This window comes from Anopheles coluzzii, chromosome 2 (genome assembly GCF_943734685.1).
Source record: "Anopheles coluzzii chromosome 2, AcolN3, whole genome shotgun sequence".
NCBI lineage: Eukaryota > Metazoa > Arthropoda > Insecta > Diptera > Culicidae > Anopheles > Anopheles coluzzii.
Window position 1 is genome coordinate 36,367,863 of NC_064670.1, and position 27,835 is coordinate 36,395,697.

At 42.5% G+C, this 27,835-nt stretch overlaps 2 protein-coding genes across 7 annotated transcripts in view; both read left to right on the forward strand.

The window, feature by feature from the left end:
• Nucleotides 1–212: 212 nt before the first annotated feature.
• LOC120961073 (uncharacterized) lies at nt 213–857 on the forward strand. Its single transcript, XM_040384690.2, has 2 exons — nt 213–402; nt 474–857. The coding sequence occupies exons 1-2, from the start codon at nt 400–402 to the stop codon at nt 828–830; spliced, it is 360 nt and encodes a 119-aa protein (XP_040240624.2). The 5' UTR covers nt 213–399; the 3' UTR covers nt 831–857.
• A 3,226-nt stretch (nt 858–4,083) lies between these two features.
• The window catches only part of LOC120950296 (dystrobrevin beta), a 38,303-nt gene continuing 14,551 nt past the window's right edge, over nt 4,084–27,835 (forward strand). For 3 of the 6 annotated variants that reach the window (XR_005751117.2, XR_005751118.2, XM_040368225.2), the window contains exon 1: nt 4,088–5,205. The gene's annotated coding sequence lies outside the window, so the exon portion shown is untranslated. Of the gene's footprint in view, nt 5,206–27,835 lie in introns of all 6 variants that reach the window. The other 3 variants (XM_040368222.2, XM_040368223.2, XM_040368224.2) reach the window with 3 other exon arrangements.

Sequence of the window (27,835 nt, forward strand, 5' to 3'; positions counted from 1 at the left end):
GTTTTCCTGTCGCCTAGCTCGAAAATACAACAAATCATCTAACCCTTCGTTTTAGATTAGGTGCGCTGGGTCGAAGGGGAAACCGCTAGCGCCCATTATCGAAGGTGAAAAACAAACACTAATTTCTAATGTTTCTCGGTGAATGACACATGTCGATCCACAGCGCATAGAACAAGGGGTTACTCTAGCATAACGCGTTCCCCTAGATACATCGTTCGTTGGTCTATTATTACTTGGTCTACCCGGCTAGAGAATAGTGTGGAGTGAGGGAGTGTCTCTTTCGCATTCTAATCGATCCATAACTCTTTCAACCTTTATTTGAACGGTGTGAGGGTTCTACGGTTTGGTTGACGTTTGATACCGGTTTCAGTCGCACGGGAGCTACGACAAAGGAACGAAATGGTTTGTATCCGTAGACAGCTGGTTCGTTCGTAAGAAACCCAAAAAAAACCTAAACCACATACTTATCGCAGGAAAAGCCACCAAGTGTCCCACCACCACCGGAGCCGGAACCGGAGCCGGAAAATTTGCACGAAATGTACATCGATCACTGTTTCGAGCGCATCCGCCAGGTACGGTTGGTGAAGCAAGTGATCGTGATGAACGAGAATGGCCATCCGGTACGTAGCACGATCGAAAACACGGAGGATGCGATCACTGCTGCCGGTCTGTACGCGAGTTTGAAGGATAAAGCCTGCTACAACCTGAAATCGATCGATGCGGACGATGAGTTTGTGATGCTGCGTATCAAAACGCGCAACAACGAGGCCATCATCAGCACCGATCCGGAGCATGGATTGATGTACATAACGGTGCAAGTACCAGAATGAGAGTGAATAAGACTTTTAAAAGACTGATTGGGCAATCTTTGTTGTGAATCATCTTGCAATGCAATGAATGCAATGAAAAGAATAAACATTCATTTTTAATGGAAACGATAAGATCCACAACATTTTTACAGAGGCTTGCGTTGTCATTTGAAGTTGGTAGGATTAGGCGACACTCTAGTTACGCGAATTTGATCAAGGTGATTTTTGTTTTTTGATAATTCATATGTCAAATCGGCACAATTTTCTGCAACAATTGTCAAATTGCAAATAAATTTCATTTTTGCTAAAAATTGCGAAATCGCTAAAAAGACAGAAATAATCAATTTTTTACACAAATTGTGTGAAATAAGCAATTAAGTGCTTAAAGTACTAACTTTTGAACAAAATAGCTAGATTTCATCCATATTGTAGCTGAAAATGTGATATTCAAATTACGCAAAATGTGATATTCAAAACGCCAATTACGCAAATGTCCACGGTCCGCACGGTCGCGTTATTCGAGGAAAGACTTAACAAGTGAAAATAATTCAAAAAAAATCATGCGGTGGAATAAACGCTAAATAACAAAAGCACACAATCTATAGGTTAATACATACGTTTAAATCAAATGGAAATCATAAGACTCATATATTTGTTTCCCTGTTATGTAAAAAAACTGTGAACAGAAATTAAAAAAAATAGGTTTAAAAAAATAATACTTCTACCTAAAAAATACTGATCTCATGAAAAAAAGACAATCGGGAAATAAGTGACTCACAAACAAATTATTGTGCAACCTGTATAAGAAGTAATAAAAGATAAGAAATAGTATGTTAATCTTTTTTGAGGGAGCATTAGCATAAAAATATCCCTTATTACAATAAAATGAAAAGTAAGAAAATTGCAAAATTATAGCTAAAGCTTTTATCATTTACAATTCATTCTTACGTGAGCACAAAAAAATAGACCATTTGTTTCATACAAAGTACAAGTTTTTTTTTTTCACAACTGTGTCATAACTGTTCAATACGATACCGAGTATTTATACCGGTTCATCGATAGATCGATCAAACCATTTAAACTAACATTTAAGCATATAATTGCATAGTACCAATAATAGGCACAATCACTTTTCAAGTCACAGATCTTCAAACTTTCAACAATCCACGAATCACAAACATTCATGATCAAAGCTTTCTTTTAAGTATACCATAATAAGTGATATTGTTAATAGGTTTATTCCCTTTTACACCATACGATAAATAGGAGAAGGTAGGTAAAGACGGACACGTTAAGGGAAATGGTAAAAAACTAGGGATATATAAGCGCAACTACCATGAAAATGTGCATACATTATCTTACACTCATGTTTTATCAGAAAATGTGTTGAAACTTTTAAGTTTCCATCGATTTTTGCGTTTTTTCATGAATGAAAAATATGATTTTTTTTCGTGCGGTTTTGAAATGTTCGGGTAAGATATGGACACCTGATATGGGAAAGATGGACACCATGAAGCGTAAGATGGACACCTGTAGAAATCGTTGGAAAGTGAAGAATTTTACAGTAATTTAACATATCGTATTGCTTTCCTCATTCTGGTACGTACATAAACCAATTCTAGGCCAATTACAATGCCGGTTCATTCAGCCATGAATTTAGGAATTTAGGAATAGGCGCTTGTAATATATCGTAGAATGCAGCATCTAAAGCATTATTGAAATATCGCGCAATAACAGCTGACCTTGCTCCAGCTTACAAAACAACAGTCTAGAACTTCCTTTTAGGAAATTACTAGGAAAAGTCAACGAACACAGTATTTTTTGTGGGACTTGTTAATAGTTAAAGCCATTTTCCACCATGTCAAAATTCAACATTTGAAATTTATAATCCCATAGAATTTCTTATTCCTGAATTTCTATTCCTGAAGGATGTCGTATCAATGCCTCAACTTTTTATTGCTTAGAGTTGTCCAAGTCGTGACAAGATATTGGATTTCGCGAAGTGCCTCACCAGCGTCGAGCGAGTAATAGCATAACGAATAGTTGCTATTTTGACTGGAGTGCCGTTTCTCGCATATTTCTATGCTTTCTCTAGTTGCTGGATGATTCATATCTTCCAAATACCCTTATTTAAGGTATTTGATTAAATATATTCATCACCAATTGATATAAGAAGTAAAATAAATCAATAAATTCGGTGTCCATCTTTCCCTACAACAAAGTGTCCGTCTTTCCCGCTTTGGTGTAAGGATGTTTAAACCACCAGAAAACAATATTTTTCTTGCTTTCATTCTCGTTCTTTCGCCAGTTTTTTCATTAATGATCACAACAACTCATTCATGAAATAAAACTTCCGGAAATATCAACAATACAAGTTATAGAGCTTAAGATCCAAAGTAGTCAAATTAGATCCACAAGGGTGCGCACGATTGAAAATTTGTTTTATTCGTGGATTTAACCAATTTTGCATATATTATGCCAAAAATGTTCTCAAATTTGTTGTTTAACTTTAAGTTAGGATGCTCCATTGTTGATTTTTTCGAAAGATACCTTTTTCATGCATTTATGTCAAGTGTCCATCTTACCCGTAGTGTCCGTCTTTACCAACCTTCCCCTACAACCTTTAAAATAAAAAAAAATAGATTCCATTTTACACACTGATGGTTGCAGACATAAGGGTTAAATTTCTAGAAAATATTTTTACCATCCAAATTCTATAAATTTATCAAAAATGCACGTTGTTCACGTAATTCCTATCTAAAGTTGAATGAAAAAACAATTGTTCATTTGTTATCTTGCACCAAATTTAAATAGTTTTTCCATCTTCAGTTGCTTCAGTCGGTGACCGAAAACGAACCAACGTGAAAAGCACCTGTCACGCACTGTTTCATTCATTTCGAAGGGCCAGTGAACCAACCTTGCCGGTGTTCATGCCGGTACAGTGCAGTACGGATAGTATGCGATAGTTGCATAATGTTAGAGAAATAAACTAAGATTTTTATATAATTATCCTTAATTATTTAATTTCAGAACAGTGATTCAAGGATCATATAAATCAAAGCTGACTGATTACATGCAAATATTATAATCATTCCATTGAAAGTGATAAAATTGAAAAAAAAAACTGATATCAACCCTTACGCGCTCCATTCCAAACATGGGTTTCGCCTTTCAACCCTTATTTAGCCATCTCGCACCCGCCTAATGCCCTAATTTTACGCACCACTGTACCGGAATGAACGGAGCCTGGCACCGTTTGAATCTCGGTGGGCTCGCCGTACGCGCTCTCCCGCTCGCACGATAATAATATTTTGGTGCCAGCATTTCCAGCCAGCGGATGCGCTTGCCTGCAGCAGCCCTCGTGCAGTTCGGAAAGCGCTTTTCCTACCCCGTGCAGCAGAAGTTTGACTGCTCGGAAAAACTGGTTTAGTCGAGTATACGCATCGGTCGCGTTCGGTCGTGCCCAACACGCAGTCGTGCTCGTCGTCGTCGTAGTGGTGTTGGTGTTGGTAGTGTGTGCGCGCGTCTTCCAGCAAACAGCCCCTTTCCGTTCGTCGTCGTCGTTGTTGTTGTTGTTGTTAGTGCGCTACTATCGATTGTTCCGCGGGGTGAGTTTTCGCGTGCCCCGTTGGGTGTACGGTACCCCCATCCCGTCCCGTTCGGTTAATCGGCAGTGAAGTGTCGAGCCCCCTCCCGAGAGGTGCCAGTTGCAGGTGCCATGTGAAGAATGTGGTGCAAATTAAAATTAATTACATATTCAAAATACAGCCCCGTCCCCCGCCGGCCCACTGCCGAACTGCACCGGTAGGAAAGCTCACAAGCTTGTGCCGTGTTCGCGTTGCCCAGAGTTGTGTGTCCAAGTGTTCATTTCCTGACCGAAACCGATTGGCGTTGTTTTTGTATGGTTGTATTGCTTGCCACTGTTGAGTTTGTAGTGCCGTGACCGGAAATCGATTTCGGGCTGGTCAATCTCCGAAAGCATAAATGCACCTTAGCACCACCACCCCGCTTCCCGAGTTGGTAAGTTTCGTTCCACTGTGCAGTGAAGTGATTTGTGCAACGCGAAACGGGAACGCAGTGGATGTGTGATTTACCTGTGCGAAAGCATTTGCGTTTGTGCAGGTGTGCGTCGTATGAGTGTATATGTGCGTGCGTGTGAGTGTGTGGTTTGTACACAAATGCGTAAACGCGTAACGCCAGCCAGCACCTACTACGATTGAGGGTCAGGTAGCGGCTTGCTGTTCGAACAAACGGCCAACGAAAAAAAGAGAGCAAATCATCGGTTCGTCCGCAACACAAAAGGGCCAAATCACCGAAGGAAGGGCCCGTTCTGGCTGTCCCGTACAGTAACAACAACAGCCCAAAATACAACCCAACATACACCGGAAAGAAACAGGTAAATTGTGTCAAGGGATGAAATGAAAACGGGAAAATATGCTTCCCGATCGATTGCGTTTCTGCTCTCAGGAACCAACAAGGATAAGAGCGAGAGAGAAAGAAAGAGAGAGAGAGAGAGGCGAAGAGAGCTAGCGCACACGTGCGGAAGTGTGAGCGAGCGGAACGAAAACGGTCCAGTTCCTTTGCATCCTGCGCATGCTATCCTTTTTTTACGTTCTCCTTTCCCCTTCGCTCGAGAAAATGGGGCTTTTCCTTCAACCCTTCTCCCCTGTTCACCCAACCCTGAAAACCCTGGGCTACTTCTCCTTGTACAGGCGTGTGAAATATTGTGTACACGGGAATGAAATGAGAGCAACGCCGGAGCTGAAAACGGAGGCTGACGATGCCGATTGCAATTGGCGCGTGGTGTGTGTATTGTGCGAGTTGTCCGATGAGATGCACTTATTGCTCATGCATCTCGGGATTTATGTTTTACTTCCCCCAATGGCCGGGGTGAGGCGCCCTGCCTAGTGCGAGGGAATGCACACCGACGCCTGATTCATCGCAATTCAACGCGTACGGTGTGGTTTCTTTTACCAGTGTGTGCGTGTGTGTGTGGGTATGGGCTCTCGATGGGCTCTCGCAGCGCGCTCGTTTGCGCGTGTGCGTGAAACGTCAATGCTTACACACTGGCAAAGGGTCGACGTCGCGTCAAGTGATAAGATAAAAAAACGTGCTACGCGCTACCCGAACGGTGGGTATTTTGATGCTGCAAGCAGTTTCTTGGAGCAGCAAAATCGACCCACCAAGTAGAACAAAAAATGCCCCACCAGCATTTACATTCCGTGGTGGCGTACTCTAACGCCACCCTTCCTTCCCCACCCCCCGTAACACGTTCCGGCTGCTAATCGGCACCGGTTTGATCAATTGACGCCTTCATGAATGGTTTGATTCATTCATTCGGTGGGCTGGAGCAGGGGTGGGTTTTGCGGCTTCTGTTGGTGTTTAAATCAAAAAACAAAATGATGTGCCACTGTAGCCCTACATTTTGCAAAACAGCTTCAAAACAGTGACAATATTAAATTCCTTTTCAAATGCACGGTTTAGTAGCATCGTTCCGCGACGCCTGTATGTCGTGAGTCTCACGCTGAATGAGCATCACTTTCACATCCACACGTGCACGGTTCTACGTGAATGCGCGCACCTGCGTACTTGACCGGAGAATTTGGTGTCGATGTTTATATGTGCGGTTTCGTCTCGATTTTAACGCATCCAACATGTAAAACCTAAAGTGTGTGTGTGTGTGTGTGTGTGTGTGTGTGTGCGTTTTTCTCTTCTTTTTTTCTAATACTTTCCCCAACTGCTAAGCCCCGGGAGCGACATCATTCCCAGCGTTCGCAGGCGTTAGAAGACATTCGATCCGTCACATACGCGCGTTCATGTGAAAAGGCTCGTTTGTTTCCGAATTCCCTTTTCGCCCCCACGTTGCAGAGGCCCGTTATACCGCCCCTGCTCATGCCGCTGACGTTTGGTGGAACCAGTTTTTCTACTTCCATTTTCACCCCCCCATCCACCCGACACGCCGTCAAGTAGAGGTAGAGCGAAGGCTGTGGAGAGCGTTCGGTTGCATACGTTCGATCGTGCTAGCTCTCTTTCGCCACGATTTGCTTATTCAACCACCCACCTTCCCGTCGCATCTCACCCACCTCGCCCGAAAGGGCACACTTTGGACAATGCTTTACGATTCTTAGCCCTTTGGTCAGGCGAGAAGGCGAAGGCGAGTCTAAGCCCTAAGCAGCCCTTCAAAACCTGACGCTGCGAAACTCGCCGCGAGATCTGGCTTGACGCATAACACTTTCGCACACCCGCCCCTCTTCCGCTGTTTTTGTTTTTACTTCGATTCCAGCAACAGCACCCCGAAACGAGTAGACGTTTGTTTTTTGGTCAAAGTGGTAGTAGAGTCACAGTTGCACATAAAGAAAGGAAAAAACGACAACCGAACCCATTCTCGAACAAGTCAGGCTAAACGAACGAAATCAAAACAGCCTTCCAGCGAGACAGGAAGGAGCTGCTTATGGGATGTGCTCTGTGTTCCTTACTTTGGATGTTGCTTTGTCGCCGCCTCTCGTTCGACTCCCTCCCCGGGGCACAAGTGCTCTTGACGCGCTTGTTCTATCGTTATATTTTTATTTTTTTGTTTGTATTTTTTGCTGCTGTGTGCTTCGGGTATAGGACGGGGTCGTCGCTCAACATTGTCCCGATTGCCCGAGCGGCCAATCCGCTTATGCCGAACGCAGCCACTTCACAGCAGCAAGTACTTAAGGGTTAAGATTTATCGTTGCAAGAGAAATGGTAGCCGAAATGGTAGCCGTAAATGATAGTTGGAAATGTTTTTGGGGGATCATTTTTATGAAACATATCACCGGATAGCATGCTGCTATCGTTTAACAATGTTTTATCGCTTATTGCTTTGTGATTGAATTGGTGTGCTTCAGAAATCGTTTGTTAAAGATTATCTTTTTTTGATTGAATTTCATTCCATATTCTACCAGTTTAAGCTAATTTTAGTAATAAATTTTGTTATTGAAACGGAATGTTCAAGATGTTTCTGTTTTATCATTTTTATATCCTAACTTCAATAAACAATACTAGTTAGTGATATTATTGATTAAAATACTTAATCTTCCAATGATCCAAATATCTAATAACAACCACTAGAAAATATTTGCTAGCAAATTGATTAAAATAATAACATTTTTTATTGCATTATACGCTCGGTAATCTGTACCTTTTTAATCAGCACGCTCGATAATCCGTATATCGAAAATACACACTTTTGACAACCAAATTCGTGGAAAAAAACCGTTTTCAGTCAAAAGTAGTGATATTTGATTAACAGGATAGATACCTTTCTATTTTGTTTTAATATATACTTTCTTTGTAGAACACGAAAAAGATATGATATATGATATATTATGATGAACTCATGGAACGAGACAAAAATAAGAAGATAAAAAACACACATCAAAACGTCTTTCGAAATGTATTTGAGGCGAGAACTGTATTTGAAATAACGACAACAAACGACACAAAGTCATTATTTAGCACTTACATATGTTACCAAGTAGCTGCGTCTTTCCACAGAAGCTATAAATTACATTAAAATGATAGTTTTTTTTCTAATTTAATATAACCACACATATCGAGTGAAATATTAAATGTTTTTTGTATATTGATTTGCCAACATCGTCAAACTACAACATGAAATAAATAATTAAATAATTAAAGAAAAAAATAATAAATAAATAAATAAATAAATAAATATATAAATAAATAAATAAATAAATAAATACATAAATAAATAAATACTTAAATAAATAATAAAAAATATATATCACTGAATAAACCAATCGATATAGCAATAAATCAATAGCTTGTCACAATTGCTTTACCGAGCAACAAAATAAATATTTCAGTCAACCGATCGAGTTGAGAATTGAACCACATCAAGGCTGTTAGGACAAGACGCATCGATCCATTAGACCACTGAGCCACTCCCAGACTCATAAATGTATAATATACGTTTAAACATAGATTCAAACGAATGAGAACATTTGAATTTAGAATTAATCCAATCACCAAAAGTTAGTGTTGAAAACATCAATACTATTATACAACAAATTTGGCAACAAATTACCACCCCACCACCATGGATCGCACTTTGAACTAGAATGTGGTTAGAAACTTTCACGTACCAACTTCGATGATTTTCGTTCCTCAAACGATAAGCTTTTTTTTGGTTTTTGTTGGGGAAAACTTTACCTTTTTCGCCCGAAATAAAACAACTTCCGCTCTCCGATGATGGAAGACGCTGGAAGCTACAACAAATTCATTCCACAAACAAGCATCCACACGCATACAGCAAACCCCCGCCCCGGCAGCAGCACCAGCCCAGCGTGCACACCGACGTCGCAGTTTGTTTGTTTTTAATCTGAGAAATATTTCATACCCTGACCTTGCTGCCGCATCGTATTAAACCAGTCCCGAAAACCGAAAGGCCCAGCAACCGGTCTCATCCTTTGCTGCTTGTTTCGTATCCACCGTATCAACCTTTCCGTATCCGTAGCACGAGAACAAGTTTCGTGTTCGACTTGCAAATGTTGTCTCAAATAATCGATCGATGAAGATGATGAAGTCGTTAAATCGAGATTCGATCGGGGAATTCACCACACCGTGTGCCGGTGCGTCAGAGTGTACTCGGGTTGCTATCAAATTTTGAACCAAAATACTTCACATTTTACTAAAGATTCCGTTTGCGTGACAACGGGTAGCATTGGAACGGTTTGTGCATGCTGTTTCACCATCGGAATGGCAAATATTTAACTAAACCTTGTTCGCTCCATGGGGAAGGTTGCAGGCGCTGGCGGAGCGGGCACAGGGTGAACAAATAATGATACCACCCCACCAACCGTCTAACAGGGTGACATTTACCAACAAGGCTATGGTAAGCTTAATTACTTTTTTTTCTTTCTTTCTCGCCTACTCAAGCTTCCTCTGAGCCCTACCCAAGTGTGGGACGTTTGGGAGGCACACAGCTTCTCGTATTCAAAGCAAAAGGATTGAACCTTTTCATGCTTCGGGATGTCTTCTTCAAGATTCTTTTTTTTTTTTTTAGATCCGTCACTTATATAGAAGAAAGCACGCTCAGAAGCTACTTAACGTCAGTCGGTGAAAGTTTTGCCAATAAAATCAACATTATTACGACGAGCGCCACCGAATCGGCGATCACGATTTGTCACCCAACTTTGCTAATTATCGAAAAAGTCGATTGGAATTTTCATCAGTCAGCGAGGGAAAGCTGTTTTCCCTCCATTCCGGCTCAAGGTTCAGGAAAATGTTCCTAATATGGCATTTTCTTGGCGCTCACGCGTGCGCTTGGAAACTAAAACCCCTTTCCCTCCGTCCGTTTGTTGATGCGAGTCACGTTTTTTCGAACATCAAATACCTTTTTCGGCCCACACGCACCCAGGCATTGGACGCAGCAAGTTCTGGATACCTGTTGAAAGTTATGGCACTTTCAAGAAATAGGGAAAGAGATGATTTGCCATTCTCTGGGCATGCAAAATTCACCTGCAGTGCGTTACCCTTCATTTGCAGCCGAATACACTTCGAACCGCTTCTTCCGATCGTTGGTATCTTGAGGCAGCGCTGGATCTGCTGGCCCATTTTGGAGCATTCTTTTCCGAAAGAAAAGTTGTGCAAAAATCGATATTGAAGATTTTATCACAAACCATCAGGAGTCCCATGGAAGCCGTCCCAGAAGCACGATATCCTATCTGTTCCGTTCCAGTTGCTTCGGGCGAATCGGGCGAAAGTAGGAACCCCCCACCGCGAATAGTGTACGTGGTTCCATGGACGTGGTTTACCTGAAGATCCCTTTTTCTTGTGGTCAGCACCTTTGCTATACATCTCTCTCCTTCTCTCTCGAGTAAAATCATCCAAGGTGTCAGTTTATTTGAATAGGAATAAAGAAAGGCTGTCCCAATAGTTCACTAAATATTTAAACTCCTTTGTTCCGGCCTCGACCTGTCTGATAGCGGACACTACCGTCGAACGGTCGAGATTTTCCAGAAAGATAGGCGAAGGTGTCGTTTTTGTGTGTGTGTGTTTGTGTGTGTCACTTTCAAAAGAATTCTCGGGAGATGCTGCTGCTGACATCGGTTGATTAGTTGACTTAACCTTCACCAGGAAAATGTGAGAAAAAAGGGAACACAGCCCCATCCGGCACAGTCAGCAGAAATGAGCATCAAGGCCACACACACAGGCAGACGCTTCTCGCTGAGCTGTATCGCGCCGGCAGCACACAACGCCAGGGACAGGGCAATCAAACACCAGCGGGTTGGTTTATCGTTGAGCCGACCGACCCTGCCCACACGGTGTTGACGTTTCAATAGTGCCCCGGGACCGGTTTGCGTTGTTCAGCCGTGTATCCTTTTCATCATCTACTATAAGGACGAAACAGCAACATGTGTATCTCTGCTATCGTGTGGAATATACACGCTTTTCCTCCGCTGGAAAGGATGTTTAGTACCAACCAACAAACTGTTAAAAAGGCACCCCAAGGCGTTAACCGTTCCGACGTGGATAAAAACCGTAACGCGGGATCGGGTTTACTTCTGACGCTTTGATGGGCTTTTCATTGCATCGCAACGGAATGGCCTCGGACCATCTAGCGTGTAGAATGTATCTTCAAACGGTTATTTTTTTCACGTGTTTGAAAAGTAATAAGCTACATGCAAATACAGAAAAACGAGCAGGACAATGACCTACTTCTGGTAGTGCCAGGGAAAGCAAATTGCATCCATGCATTTCGCATAATGTTTTTCCCCCATTATGCGAACAATAATATAGGGAAGATACAACCCTACGGAGCTTGTATCTGGAAGACAACAAGCAGGCAGTTGCTGCTGCTTGTTTGTTTGTTTGTTCGTTGCATCCTTCTGCTTTTGCGTTTGCGTTCCATTGTGCTAGGATGATTATTTACAGCAAATGCGTGTGCTACGTTGCTGGATGAAGCCCTAGATTGTTGGCCCAGATTTGCAGCAGCCGTTGCTCGCTTTTTGTTTCTCCCACCATTAAAGGAAACGCGTTGTCGAGCGTATTGTATTCGCCGCCGGGCGTCTTGGTCGTCGTAAAACAATAGAGCGCTGGTGTAGCATGTTCGTTTTCACATGCTTCTTGCCGTCGATCTACACACAGTGTACGCCTTGGGGATCTTTCCTTGGACGTCCTCGAATGAAGGAATCTGTTTCATTTTTGCGAACTGCTCTCGCATGTTACTAAGGACTTTTGAACGCATTTCAAGCCACTACAATTCCACCGATTTCGATCTTACAATGAAGGCGCTTGCAAAAAAGCACAATTTTGCAAACTATTATCAAACACGATCTGCACACATTTTCTTTTCTTTTTTTAACGCTCTCCGTGAGAAGATTCACACGACCCAGTGCCTTGATGTGGAACGAGTCTTAAGGACATTCTACCGATCCGTACAGAAAACGAGGGCGCTATTTAGTGCCCCAACGACAGTCAATTCCAGGCGGACAAAGGAAAACGTAGCGCTGACCTAGTACAGTGGAGATTGCGTCACAAAGCTGCTGCTACTGCGCTACTGCTGATGCTGATGGTCTGCTGATGATGACAATGATGACTATCTAAGGGAGAGCAAAACAAAAGAAGAAAAAAACGAACTAATCATAAAATAGCACATCAGAAGAAACAATCTCGTCGTCAGGGCGGTTGCTTCTTTCACGTACTTTTCTATTGAAACAGTTTGCCTTGCTCTGGGTGCGATGTGGTGCCATGTGGTGTCGCGCTCTATAACAACGTAACATATCTATACCATGGTATAAAGGCGCGAAGCACAAACGAATACCTTTTCATAGAAAGCAAATCATTCTGCGGTGACAAAAAAGTTCGTACATCTTCTTTATACAAGCACAAAAAAAAATCCACCCCGTGTCTCACGTTCTACACCATGAGTCATTTTATGTGCAAAAACGGCAGCGTGGCGAACGATAAGAAAAGAGACCAGTTGGATGGACTGTCCATTAAGCTTAGAAAAACAAAATACAAAGCAAAACAAAATAGCTAAAGAAAACAACACAGTCTGAGCAGGGACGTGGTTGTTTCACTTTTGTTAAGAGATATTTCTTCTCTCTGCTAATAAAAAGACATTTTTGGCAGTTTTTGATAGAAATGTTCTAAGTTTTTTGTTTTTTTTTGTCTTATTATTTCATCAATTATATTTTATAACGTTTTATATAAAAATTATTCAACAATTGTCTATAAAAATCCCTTACCAAAACTGTCCCTGACTGTCTGTGCCGGAGCTGCTACACTTCCTTCTGCCCACCTACACCAATTGATGCTAGGAAAAGTTTTATTCTTGAGTGAAATTTAATGGATTTTGTTCAATGCACACCCCACGCATCGTGATCTGTGCAAAGGATCCCCAAACTAAGGCCTGTGTTCTTTTACAGCCTACACAGACGGGGCAGAAACTTTGAACGCTGTGCCGTCGTCAGCCTTAGAAGCACGATTGCGTTTGTCAGTCAGGGTATTGTGGCTTTTTTTGGAGGAAATGAAATTGAAATGTCACCACAATTCAGCGGAACTGAACGATGACACAGTTTTTTTTTACTCTCGTTCGGAACTGTTCCTACAATGTCGCCATGTAATGGGGCATTGTTTGTGTAACGTTAACCATTGCGATGACATTTACAATTTGGCCAATGTGTGGTTTGTGATGTGTCTTGGCAAACGTGTTTCATAGTGAAATGAGTGCAATGACATTAAATGAGGCCATATTTTTGTTTTTTTTTTACCATAGCTCACGTATATTATGCACATCATGCTCAGATATTATGTTTTCTTGTAAACAAATATTAACACAACAACCTATTAAGTTCACCCTTTGCTACCTGCTTCACAGCTGCTTCATAGAAGCAATCAATATGCAGAAATATTCGCATTAAAAACCAAATGAGGACATGTTTTGAATTGTCTGTTTGATTTAAAATTCAAATCACTTCAATGAACGCTGCTGTTGTTGCACAGCAAAACAAGCTGCACCAAAACAGGCCCTGCAATATGTTTGTACAGCTTCACAGCAATTTGAACATCAACGAATTGACGTTCGCTGCTAGAATTGCGCACTGATTTTTCATTTATGAACCTATTTCCATGAATCAATTAGCATCACATGCTTGGTATAGCCTTGTTTATGGAATATGTATGGCATAGCTCAGGTTTTAATTTATTGCAATAATCACTATCATCACGCCAACGGCTTGCAATGTACAAAAAAGAAGGCGATAGAACCTACCCACTTTGCTTTTATGCTCGAAAATAAAGCAATTCATTTTCGCTCACTAATTCGATCTTGCCTTTCCGTAACGCATCTTCACTCAAGCCCGCGTTTATTCACCAGCCAAACGATGGCCCGAAGCCACTTGATCATATTCGGTCTGGTCTTTGCCTTTCAGGCCGCACCCGCACACACGCACACTGGATCGACGAAATTGGATCGGCTTTTCCAGGCCAGCTGATAATGCCGGAAAATCGGAAGAGGTCGTCACGCATAATGGATAGATAAAAATTAATGTTACACTCGACGGCACTTCAGCCCGACCCTTTCGCTTATTCAGGGGGGAAGCTTTATTTTCGCTCTCAAGCGTGTACGCATGCAAAGAAGAAACACAGGAAGAGCTAAATTTGTTCTGCACCGAACCGGCGCCCCAAAAATTGGTAAGCAAAATGCGCACTACCACCTTCGACAAGTCGTTGGATGGGTAAGGGAAGTCGTCTCGAGAGAATTGGATTTTTCACATCAATGGACCTGGTTTGTGGGGAAGTGTTCCTTTCGGCAGCCTTGTCACGATCCTTCCATCGTACGTGCTTTATCTGCCTTGTGAGGATAATGATGATGATGCTGCAACTAAAACCGAAGTCTTACCGGCGGAGCAATCTTGATGTAGGTGTATTTTTAGATGCAAAGTTGCGCTCCAAAGTTGCAGCATATGCGATTACAGTACATAATGGCTCGGAATGGTGATGGCAGACAATAACGATCAAGGTCAGACGTGGCTACAGCAGTTTTGATAAAGAGTTTTTCCTCCGTATGCCTGTTTACGATATAGTTAAATTATAAAAAAGGCTCCAATACACACACATGAAGCTGAGCTTATTGGCCAAACGGAAGCAGTTCATCATTTTTGGCAAAGCACCATCATCTTAATTCATTACCATCACCATCCCGAATGATTGCATGCATCGCCCGACCAGTCGTGTATCATCGTGCATTGTGCCCATAAACCACGCTAGTCAAACAGTCAAGGGCCGCCGGGTGGAAATAAATGCCACCAACAGCACCCATAACGCATCGGATTCAGAGCAGCGACAAAAAAACGATGTCCGTGCCAAACTAACCGTGCCACTGGGTTCATGGCGCGGGCCCACACCAGACACTCCCACAGACAGTGATTCGTGAATATTTCATCAAATTGGCTGCGGCTGAGTCTGCTGATTGCCTGCTCATTTGCACCCGACGCATTTGTGCGAAACCGCATCCTCACATGTAGCACCCACGGGCAGGAATGTGTGCGATCGAGGATGTCCAATTTTACTAACCATCCTCTCTACTATGTCGCACCGTCTCTAGCGAACGTTCCCTCTTTCCGTGTGTTGTCTTTTCTATGGGCGCTAAATTGAAATACGCTTCCAACCAATATTTGGCGTGGGGAATCTGATCGTCTGGAGAATAAATTGCTTGGCCAGTGTCCAAAGCATCGCTGAATAAGGCCATTGTCCTCCCGAGCAGGAAGCTCGTTAAAAGTTTGAAATTGTGCTTTTTTCTCTCTCTCTCTATGCACAAGAGTTTTATTCATCGTACAAAGTTTATGCATCAACTTTATTGTAATTTAAAAAGTTGGTTCGTTGTTTTATCATTTGTTTTACTATTAATCAGGAACTCTGCCAAACAGCAGGGGGGTCATGTTTCCGTTTGGCATTGCATTATGATTATTAGTTAGGAAACAAACTAACTTTTTGACATTGTTTTCCGACTTGCTAAATGGTTTGATTCATTAGTAGTACTATAACACAAATTACGTTAATTTGCCGTGGTAGTTAAATTAGAAAACCTCTGCTACGTGAAAATGGTCCAGACGAAGACGAAAACGATCGTGCTGGAATCAGTGCTGGAATCCTTAGACACCATGATTGAACTACATTTTAATTAATAACCAGTTTTAAAAGTTGTTTTACGTACTTGAATACAACATTCCTTGCACTATAGTCTGCTCCCGACTTGCGCTGTTCTCGTATTACGTGGATTCAGAGATACGCGGTTTTATAAATTTGACAGCTTATGTATCAAATCAGTACAGTTTACTGGAAAAATTCAAAAAAATATGGTGCAGTTTGCTTCAAGAATCCTATTTAATGTTAGAAATATCAAAATATTCTGTAAAAAACTTCTTCTTCTTCTTCTTTTTGGCACAACAACCGCTGGCGGTGAAGGCCTTCCTGTACCCACTAGTGAAGTGGGCTTGGCTTTCAGTGACTTATTGTTACCATAGCAGGATAGTCAGTCCTACGTATGAGGGCACGGTCTATCCGGGGCTTGAACCCATGACGGGCATGTTGTTAAGTCGTTCGAGTTGACGACTTTACCACCAGACCGGCCCCTGTAAAAAACTAGTTTTAAATAAATAATTATATTTATGAAAATGTTGAATTTAATAAAAAAAAAAACACACACACATTTAACGAATACGCGATTCTCGATTTATGCGAATCAATAGGGAACGCATAAGCCGCGTATCTCGAGTGCAGACTATAAATGCCCTCCGTTCATGCTTTGTTTTAGATTAGATTTAACGAAAAGCAGCAGAATGTTCATTTCCTTTGCAATGATTTGGAGATTTTTTAGTTAAGCAAATGTTAATTTTGAACAATAGCTTCTAACTTTTTTCCAAATAAATAAGAAACAAACATGTCACACCGATTCGATAACGATTTTGATCGAACTGTTGCTTAGTGAGCTGTAAATGATTAAAATGGTATTTATGCTGTGGCAGGTTGATTTAAATAAGAATGATAAATCATATAATTGAATTACCATTACCCATTACCATTGTCAATGTTCCCGGAGAGAAAATTCGCTATCTTCCTAAAACGAATAAACGACGTATTTTTGCACTGCAACCGTTAGTAGTGCTGAAGCTAACGAAATGTCATTTTCTGAAGAACGTGACAAGAATCATTGCTTTCAATTCCAACTAAACTCAAAATCTTGAAAGCACATTTGTTTGCATAATTTGCGCGTTAATGCACTTCTGAAAAATACAATATTGCTTAAGTAACTGTCGCTTAAAACACCTTCCAATAATAATATATCTCTCCTTCACACACAAACACACACCCTTCCATCGGAGCGATTAGCATAAAAGCCCGCCCAAACAGTTCCGCTCGGTATTTTCGGTATTTTCGCCCCACACCAACCATTTACACACACACAGCGCAACTTTCAAAGAAGCAAACTAACTCCATTACTCTTGCTAAATCCTGCCTCCTGCCTAAGTAGATACCCAATAGGCGTGCGTATGTATGTGTCTGTGTGTTTGTGTGAGACGGATGAGGCTAGCAATAATACTAACCAACCTTTTTTTTCTTTCTCTCTTTACACCCACGATTCCAATGAAAGTGCTCTCCATCCTGTCGCCATTTGTAAAGGGGAGATGAATAATGCACACCGGCCTTTTTTTTTGAGGTCCGGAAAATCTCCGGCATTCGCTCCGGTTTTTGCTGATGGTGGCGTTTTTTTTCTTTTCTTCCTACTGAGACTGAGCGACTTTTTGCTTCTTCTTTCGTGCGGTCCCCAAAGAAACACTTCACCACCTTCACTGGTGTTGTATCCTTCTGGTGCCGGTGCTCTTTACTGGCTTTAGATTTGTTTGTCGCTTGGGGCAACGTTCTGGAAAGCTTTTTAGGGTGGACCGTGTACCGCACACGGTGGAACTACTACTGTGGGACCCACCCAAAGGACTAATACTTTCATTATGCTTTACTGTACCATTGCGCAATAGGACATAACGCATGTGAGCGGATATGAGTGTGGCATTTGGGTAAATTGTGCGGGAAAGCGAACAAATATGCAAAAGGTCCTAACTTCATTAAATTGGTCCGTTTTTGGGTTTAATGAAAAGTCTCACACAAGCCCCGTTTCGGTTCTGTTGGACTGTAACGTTGATCTCACGATTCATCAAGTTCTGCTCAGACAATCCAGAAGACATTCCGTCTTCTTTGTGCAGAAATTGTCGAGGGATTGTTACGAAAGAAAGTTCACGGAAGCCGGAATTCCTTCTCGTAATCATTTCTACTTGTACACAATTTTCTCTTTTAGCTTTCGTTGAGCTGACTAGGGTACGATAAGAACATGTCTTGTTTGACTGGATAATAGTTTCTTGTCCTGCACATTGTTCTATTAAAGGTGTTTGTAAAGTTTGAACTAGAAACAAGAGTTTTTTTGTGTTTAGAAAAATGTGACTCAATGGTGTTGTTTTGCTCTACTCCTTGTACAATTCTGACACACAGTTGAAACCTAAACTTCACCTAACTTAGTGCTGAAAATAGACATCAACTTGAATATATAACTCAACTCAACAACAGGCTAAGATACAAAACTCATGCAGAAAACAATGTCAAAAAATAGAATAGGAAGCGAAATGTAACTAACTTGCGAAACCATAAAACTTCTTCCTATTGCCACAAACATTCTAAAAAACTGCTATAATTTTGCGATTAAAACAAAGTAAATCTTTTCTACTTCTATATGAGAATGCTATGTAATTATCTGAAATCTTTATAGCACTTTATTCTTGTGCAGATATGTGTAACTGATACGGCCGACAGATCACTTATTATACCGAGGTAAAAGTGTTTCATTTTAATTATGAACTGTATTGACCATGATTTAGATCAGAAAATTCATGAAAATTGACTAAATCTTTTTAATTCGAGATACAATTTAGAACAAAATATACATCTAGACTGAGATTTGTAAAGAAGATTTTGAATCACCAAGAAGATGGTTGGTATTTTTTGCAAATAACATGTCGTAAGCCGCATAGTTAATATATCTGTTCTAATGTATTATTTTTTGCTGTGGACACTGTCCAACAATACGTCACTCGATCCAGTTGGGAATCGATTTGTAGCCGGTTTTGTAGCAGTCGATTAAGCCATTGCGTATGCCACAACACTTCCCAAAGGCGAATAGAATTGTAGATGCTAGAAAAGGCAAAATACATTGCATTGATACTGAGAATCATTCAGCAACAGACATTCAGAGCATAAATAAACAAGGATTTTAGCTTGTGTACGTCAACCCGTAAATAATTTTGTTCGGGGAAATAGTTAAACTCGGCAAAACCGAAACAAAAGCAAGCACCCCATTTAAACACGCAACGTAATGAATTGCTTTATTGCACTTCAACGCCGACAGCCACAAACACTTTTCAATGCGCCGGATTAAACTTGCAAGCTCTTTAAAACTTCGTGACACCACACACACCAGCTCACGCGGAGGGGCAAAAGTATGTTTTCGCCGAATTCGCTTGCTTCCTGCTTCCGTGCTGTTGATATTTTTCACCACCAGTCAGTGTGAGTGTCAGGTTAATTGGCTACGGCTTTAATGGCATTGCCTTGCTGATGCACTGCCAGTGCTGCTCTGTGCATGATTGCTTTCGTTCGGGTATCATTCTTGGTGCCGTTTTCTTGCCAGCAAGAATAGCCGTTGTTTGGAAGCACAAACTATTGCCCCCCTGCACTCTATTGCGGTTTATCGATTGTGTTCTACGACACGAACGTACCACGCACGACAGATCCCCAGTTTCCGGATTTCGTGTCCACGCTATGCTCCATTTTGTATGTGTATGTCGTCCCTTGCTTCCTTGCTGCTAGCCGTGTCCCGAAGCCTGTAAGCATCCGCAAGGCAGGGGCAAACTCCATTCGATGGACGAGTCCGTGCCCTTCGCGTTGAATAATTGACGCAAGAAACGAATGAAATGCCAACAAACACTGTCCGTTCGATACGTGGGAAGGTGGTAGATTTTGGGACGAGCTTCCCCCGCCCTACACCCCTCCAAACCCAGGCCCAAAGTGGGGTAACATTCATCCGCCCTACCGTTTGGATCCTTTTTACCCTCTAAACCCCCTCCAAACGTCACGTGCTTCATCCGTACGAGAATGCGTACGAAAAGCATCGTTAGTGACCGGATAAAGACCGGAGGGGCTTTTGGCCCGCGTCTCTACCGACACGAGCCCCCCAAGGAGCAAGTTTGGCCGTTAATATCGTACGTTTTGCTTCACCTTTTCCTCGGGCTTTTTGCATCACGGGCACTGCCCCGGATGTTTATACGGGAGCTTAAAACTAACGCCCTGGCCAGACACCGTTCGACCTTACCGTCTTACTGTACCATGTTTCGGCGTCGGTCAAACGGATCATCCGTACGGGCTGAGCGTGTGGGTCGTTCTATGCGTTTCTTCGTGCGAATGGGTTGCGAGGAGAGGCGCGGAGCTGGGATTAGACTACCGGAATCGATTAGCCCTAAACGAGTTAGTCCGGCCGGCGACGTTAGGAATGTTTGTGGGGATGAAATTGCAGTTTGTTTTAATCTGACCCAAAATTCACTTAACTTTTTATGCAAACGGAACGCTTGCGGAAAGAGTTTGTTAGTAAATTGTGAGTATGATAATATTTTTTAAAATATTTCTTCCTCACTACACCTCTTTCCCCTTCGTAGAACATTCCTTTGAACACCAAAACCAGCACAGTAATAAAACGAAATAAAAGTGTCAACCGAAATCAACTTAAATAAATCTCCGATCTAAATCGATTGCCGCGCGCACAGTAGCGGTCGTGTGTATGCAAGCACCATTATCAAGCTTATTACTTGTGCGCCTAATTTGTTACGCCAAATTTTTGTCCCATTTATCATGGCACGCCGAAGTGCCCGCGAAGCTTTCCCTGCCTCCCTCCCTACTCGTTTAATCACCATTAATTTAGGAGGTTTGGTCGGCGTGATTCGGGCAGCGGATAGAACTGAGCTCCCGGTCCAGTGCTTGGGTCTGCGCGTTGAATAAATAACGGCCATTGGAAACATTGTCCTTTTCATAATCGGTGCCCCCAGTTTTTGTGCGGGTACCCGAAAACAAACGCGAAAGTGGGCATCCGCCTTGCCGGCATCACTTATCAGATGCCAAACGTGTACAACAAACAAACCAAGCAACACCAAACCGGCGGTATTATGAGGCCCACGTGTGTACGCGTCCTGCTCAAAAACCTTTTCCGGCGTTATGCTTCGCTTATGTGTATATGAAACGAAGCGGAAACGTTGCGTGTACCGCATGATTTATGTCACATTTTATCTGAAATGAATAACACATGCCCCACAATGTGGCTTGTAGCGGGGTGGGGATGGAGCTTTATTTCCGACTACAACCCCGAAAGGGAAAGCGTAAGGACACGATTGCGCAGAGCCCGGGGATCACCGCAGCAACCGCACGCACTCACAGGCCTACGCATTTCGTTCCGCATTCTGCGAACATGATCGATGGCAATGGTATGCATGCTTACCGTGTTTTGTCCGCTGCTGGCCACCGGAGAATATTCAATTACCGATGAACTTCTCCGCCCACAGCCCACAGCAGCCATCGGAATGGCCTAAAAGAGTGAGTGAGAGATGAAAAACGATCGAATTTTGATCCTTAGCTACAGCAAAGCTCATGGACAGCAGAAATAAGTATCACGCTCAAGCGGACCCTGGGCGCTGAGGCAAACGCTTGCAGCAAACACCGAAATGTCCTTTCGCTCGTGTGTTCTACTTACAGCGTAACAGCGCTTTTCCATTTTACAGAGCACTGGGCTGGTGCTTTTTCCTAGAATGATTTATTTTCCTCTTTTTCACTCTTCACCCTGCCTAACGAGAAAAACACGAACACAACCAAAGCCCGGGTCCCGGAGGACCCGTTCTCAATGATTATTGTCCGTTCGATTTCATTTTTTATCTTTTGCACCGTCCACATCCTTAAACACACATATATGGAGGACAGCTGAGGACAAACATTTAGACACATTTTCGTTTTTCCTTTAAAAAAAAATACCTTTTTTCGGTTCGTCCCCACTCACGCCATCACTACGAACGTGACGAGCAGTCGGTCTTCGGTCGCCGGATCTTCTGAGTGGAGATAAATTGAATTGAAACATTCCGTCGCCGTACACTATCAACCGGAGACACACAACCAAACTGTACATAATTCAGTTGAAAACGTTTTTCATTTGCATTTCATTACTTATTGGTGATTTGCTCGTAAATAAAACCCCTTTTTTGTCTGGTGCATATGTGTGTGTGTCTGTTATGAAGCTTTACATTTTAAGTGTTCTATCGCTCTGTAATTACATGGTTTCCCAGCCATGTGTGGCTTGAACATGGACCCAACAGACACTGGTCATTATTTTCCTTCATCCTTATAATCCCTCTCGAAACCACACACACGCGCACAGTTTGAACAAATTCCCACTAATTGAAACTGACCATCATGGCGGGTTTTTTGGTGGTATTTTCAGAACGGAAACGTGAGTGCTTTTGGGCCTACCCGTTTCGTGCGTGCTTGTTCGACTCCGAAAGAGAGAAAACCCCCCTGGCAAGAGGCTTTATTTCTTATGCGTCTCGAATTTCTAACGAACCTTAGGATCGCTTCTTTGGGAATCTGGGGTTTGGACACTACAACACTTACACCACGCAGCGCTAGACAGTCACGCATAGTTGCATACTTGTTTTATGTGCCAAAAATGTAACATTTTTAAACCCCTTTTGCAGACTTTGTTTTTTTGTGCGAAACATGCTTGTCTGGATTTGGCCATATCTTCCAACCAACAAGAAGGCGTCTTTGGGTTTCACTTTCCTCCTCATTCAACCACGACCCTAGTAGCGGCTAGTTTGGGCAGGGGCGAAAACCATTAAATGCTGATGGTGTCTGTGTGTCTGCATCGTACTTACTTGCTTGCTTACTCTCCCAGATGGCTGCCGCAAACGAAATGGCGTCAATATGGTAACCAATGCCCAGCAGCATGGGGGAAGGAAAAACTCTACCAAAAAAGAGTGTATAAAAAAAAGCTATACACCGCACAGCATGGATCTAGAGTGTGCAGAAATATTATAGACCTCTTCCCCTGTCGAAATAGAGGCTTCCCCCCCCCCATAAGGCTCCCCCAGGCATCCGTTTCGCTGTGCTTGGTTGCGTTTTAATAATAAACTGCCGCTAAAAGATCGCAAAGTAGTAATAGAAGCAGCGGGCAGATATTTTTATCACTAAATCAATTAACCGACCCCAGGGCAGTGTGCTGGTATTCAACGGGACTGAGTTCTCGGTCCGGATCCGTCGAAAACCGTTAATTACAGGCCAGAAGAAGCAAAAAAAACTCTCCCACCCGTTCGACAACGTTAGCGTTGGTGGTTTTATGGTCGGTGGTTGGTTTTGGTGGTTCAAAATAAACAGCTCCGGCAAGATAATGAAATGCGTTACGCAGACGCGGCCTGCGAAGATAATGTAAGCGGCGCGTTTTATTGGATATGGCTGTCGTGAGGAGCCGCGGGGTAGTAAATAATCAAAACATAAGACATTATTACTTCGTAACAATTCGTGTGGGCAGTTGGGTGTTGCTGCACGGTGAAGAATTCCTTATAATTGAAGGTACATAAACACTACAAAATAAGTAATTAGATGACGCTACAGTTCAACCGTACAGAAGGATAATTAGAGTACATATCCTTCAAAGAGCTATCTTTGAGGAATCCTATTAACGGTATGTTCAATGTAGGAAAACAATGTTAACTCCTAATGATGATTGATGATCATTATTGATTGAGTAGACGAAACAGTACCGATCAGTACAGCTTACATAATTTAGTAATTGATAAACGGGACAGCTTACTAGTCTGTAGCAAACACACGCGTCTAGTATAAGACCAAAATATTGTTGACAGACACAACAAAACACCTGTAATATCTTAAAGCGAGAGTATTTGTCAGCTTCTAGCATCAGCTATATGGAAAGTCGACAGAACAACACACGACTGTCTTAGTTGAGTTTTGCTATCTTCAGTTTTCTTCTTCTTCTTCTTCTTTGGCACAGCAAACGTTGTCGGTCAAGGCCTGCCTGTACCACTAATGGGCATGGCTATCAGTGACTTATTGATTACCTACAGTAGAATAGGTCTCTTCTCTTCTCTTCTTTGGCACAACAACCGTTGTCGGTCAAGGCCTGCCTGTACCCACTGGTAAAGTGAGCTTGGCTTTCTTTGACTTATTGTTACCATAGCAGGAGGGTCAGTCCTACGTATGGGGGCACGGTCTATTCGGGGCTTGAACCCATGACGGGCATGTTGTTAAGTCGTACGAGTTGACGACTGTACCACCAGAACGGCCCAATTTACTAGAATAGTTAGTCTTACGTATTGGGAGGCATGGTCCATACGGGGCTTGAACCCATGATGAGAATGTTCTTTTGAACGTAGTAGGTTGTTTGAAAACCAGGTTATTTTATGTTATTTTTTTTCAAGACCTTCTCTGTCTCAACCCCCTAATCTCTTCTAATGGGTTTAGATTTTATTTCTATTAAGTCTAAAACAGAACAGAAGCATGATACATAATCACGATATCATGGAAATATATTTTTATGTGGGCAAATTAACATAAATTTCAATCTCTTTGTTAATTTACTACCTTACTTTATTTGTTTTTGTACTATCTTGTTAATTGAAATGCTGTTGCAAACAATATTCCGAAAAGTTCTACAATTTTGTCTCAATAATTTCCCCCTGCACATAAAACGCCAGCTTAAAGTCCTCTTAAAATTACCGTACGGTATTGAATGAGTACTTGCCGCCTGCTCATTGATCCGTAATGTGAAACGATATAAACAGCATGCTTGAACATGGTTGAAAACATGGGAGTTCGTCACACGAACAAAAAAACATCCGACCGCTTATGCATCTCACTAACAAGCACGACAGCAGACAAACTGCTCGACAACACGTCAACAACAACCATTTCGTCTCATCTGCTCTAACGACACTCCACTCTGTTCCAAACACTAAGTTACCTTCGAATTCGAACAACAAAATACCAAATCAAAGCTCGTCAGCCATAGCCACAAAATGCTTCTCTCCCTCCCTCTCTCTATCATAGATCCCCCCGAATTGAAGGGTAGCATTCCACCAATGCCTGGCACGATCGGGGTAATGTTTGGCTAACGGAGCATAAAATGATCGTCGTGAAATCGTGTATTGCCCCTCTCACGCTACACCATCGAACAGCATTGGCCAATGCACAATCGTTTGCGGTGCACTTTTGCTGCTGCACACGTGCTACTGGATAGAGTGTAGCTACTCACCCGCAGCAGTGCACTGCATCGATAATTGCACTGTTTGGACATTGGATAGATTATCATGTTGTGAGCGAACGAGTGACGGGTGCTATCTATCCCCAGGCTATTACGCCTAGAGAAGGGGCTCTAGCATCGCGCAAGCATTGCGAACGTCAATCGCGTCCAATCAATCCGTTGTTGGGTGAAACTTATGCTGCTGTTACACGCGCTGATGATAGTGAAAGGTAGTGAAATTGAGGTAGCTACAATCGTCGGACAACGTCCCGTTTGACGTTTCGATTTATTCAGATTCGGACGAAAATATGCACTTTGCTAAGATTCTCCCTTTTTCGCAGTTGGTTCGACAGGACAATTCGACTAGTTTCGTATCGCGACCGACATTGTATGATAGCAGACAGGAGATAATGAGCATCCGTCACGTCTCGCATTCGTACGGCCCCCTTGCGTACATGGGCGGTAATTTAATCCTTCTTCGACACGATGTCGCCGTCTGCTTAGCCGGGTGCCGCTGTACGCATTGCGGATTGCATCCTGCCCCGAGAGTCAACACGGCTCCACTCAAACCCGTGCAGCAAGGGCGTCGCACTTCATAAATCATCAGTTGCCAACGCGCTGCTGCTGTGTTTTGCGAATCATTCGACGGGCAGGCTTGGATATGGTCGAGTGGTGACTTTAGGCGACACCTCCCCTGCTATCCCTAGCTTGTCGTACATGAAACTCTATATTACGCGGAAAGCTCTACCACCACCATACCTAACCCTTGGAGTGCGGGATTGGGGTGTGTTGAAGAATCGCTAACACCTTCCCATCCCTCAGCAATGGCCTTGCTGCTATTGTGTGCTCAACTGGGGGAAACAATATTCGAAGAGGTTTGCAGCATGGTCCGTGGCCATGACCGCAGACCACAAAACATGTCTAGTAACAGGCTCAGGCAGGCTGGAAACACACAGAAGTAAATGGTCGCGCAGCTCGTAAAACCGCACATTAATTAAGCACGGTGCCAATGAGAGCTTCTTGTATTGCATCACGAAACCAATGCAACCAATATTGGCTCGGGCGGATTGGTCCTTACATGTGTGTGTTTGTGTTTTTGTTCTACCACAATCTCGCTTCTGTTTCACCGTAGCTATAGTTGCTTATCGACGCAGATTCTTTGGAAAACCGTAGGGTGTGTGAGTTGAACATTGATTGAACCCGAGCCAGCATGTAAACCTTTACAAAATCATATAATCCCATAAAACAGAACCCTTTTTCCCTTTTTAAATCCATTCTGTGTTTAACATATTACACAAAACAGAATCCCAACGGTATACGTAAATAACTACCGTGTCAACGCGTCTGGCCAAAAGTAAAAGATGGTTATAGCCCGCCTTTTGACTGTTGCTTTCATCGTACTACTTTCCAATTACGCACTCACGCCCGCACGCTATCTCAGCACGATTACACGCTTACTCCCTCCAGGGGGGAGGAAGGATTTGGTTCTTCTTTGCTGTGTGTGTGTGTGTGTTTATAATGCGGTTGGGAAGGATATAAAAAATGTGTCTGGCTGAAGATAAAAGTTCTGTGGTTAAGTTTGTTTCCCTTTTTTCTCTCTTGTCCAGCACAAAGCAAAAGTAAAAGGGCCACGGGGATGTATCCTTTCGTTTTGTACGTTTTTGACCAAGTTACGTAAAGCAAATAGAATAATCAACAGTGCATCATTTTGCTTCTTTCTTGTTTGGTGTGTATTATGGGCCCTTTTGTTAAAGAGTTTGTATCAATTGATCTGTGCCGCTTGCACCATTCAAACTACAGGCATGGTGTATAATAGGCTAGCCTTTGGCAAACAATCCATTAACAACAAACAACACTGGAAGTCATAACACAATACTCTAGAGAGGCAAAGCCGCAACCCCTGTGAAGGAAACAAATGTACGTAAAATATTTGCATTAAAATAGCCACAAAACTGAATCGATCATAAGGCGTTTATATAAAAACTGTTCTTTGAATCGTGTTCAAATTTGAATATATCAACAAATCACTCTTCTTTTGCATTAGCTTTTACTAAATCAAGTTCTTCTGAACCTTCCAATAACTGATGAGAGAACCCAAAGTTTGATCCCCGCATCGCACAAATAAATCATGCCCGGCGCCTGACACACCCATCAATCATTGCCAATTAATTTGGTTTGTCATCGTAAAAAGTTCACTCAAAACATCGGGAAAACAAAATGTGTCCTTTCAGCTGTTTCCAAAATTAAAATTTACGATCTATTCATTCGTGTTTTTGTGGTCCTTCTGTTCTGCAACACACCCAGTAACGAGCGGAACAGTTTTTTTTTTCTCCTCCCGATGAAATGATTGAAAAGCGTTTGTACCGAAAGATGATGGTCTAAAATATTGTCCACCTCGTCCCCTTCCCCCTCCATCGCACACCGTAATTGATGGAACGCCATTAGAACACGCTAGGGCGTAGTGTGAGGTACATTAGGTGCAAGGAAAATGGAAGCGCAAATGTACCCGTTTGTGGGTGGAAATTTTTCAACCACAGCTCGTAAAATCCCATCACATTTAGGTTAGTGAAATGAACATCTAAAAGCTTCCGATTTTCCTCTCTTCTCTCTTTTTACACCCACACAAACGTAGACAAAATGC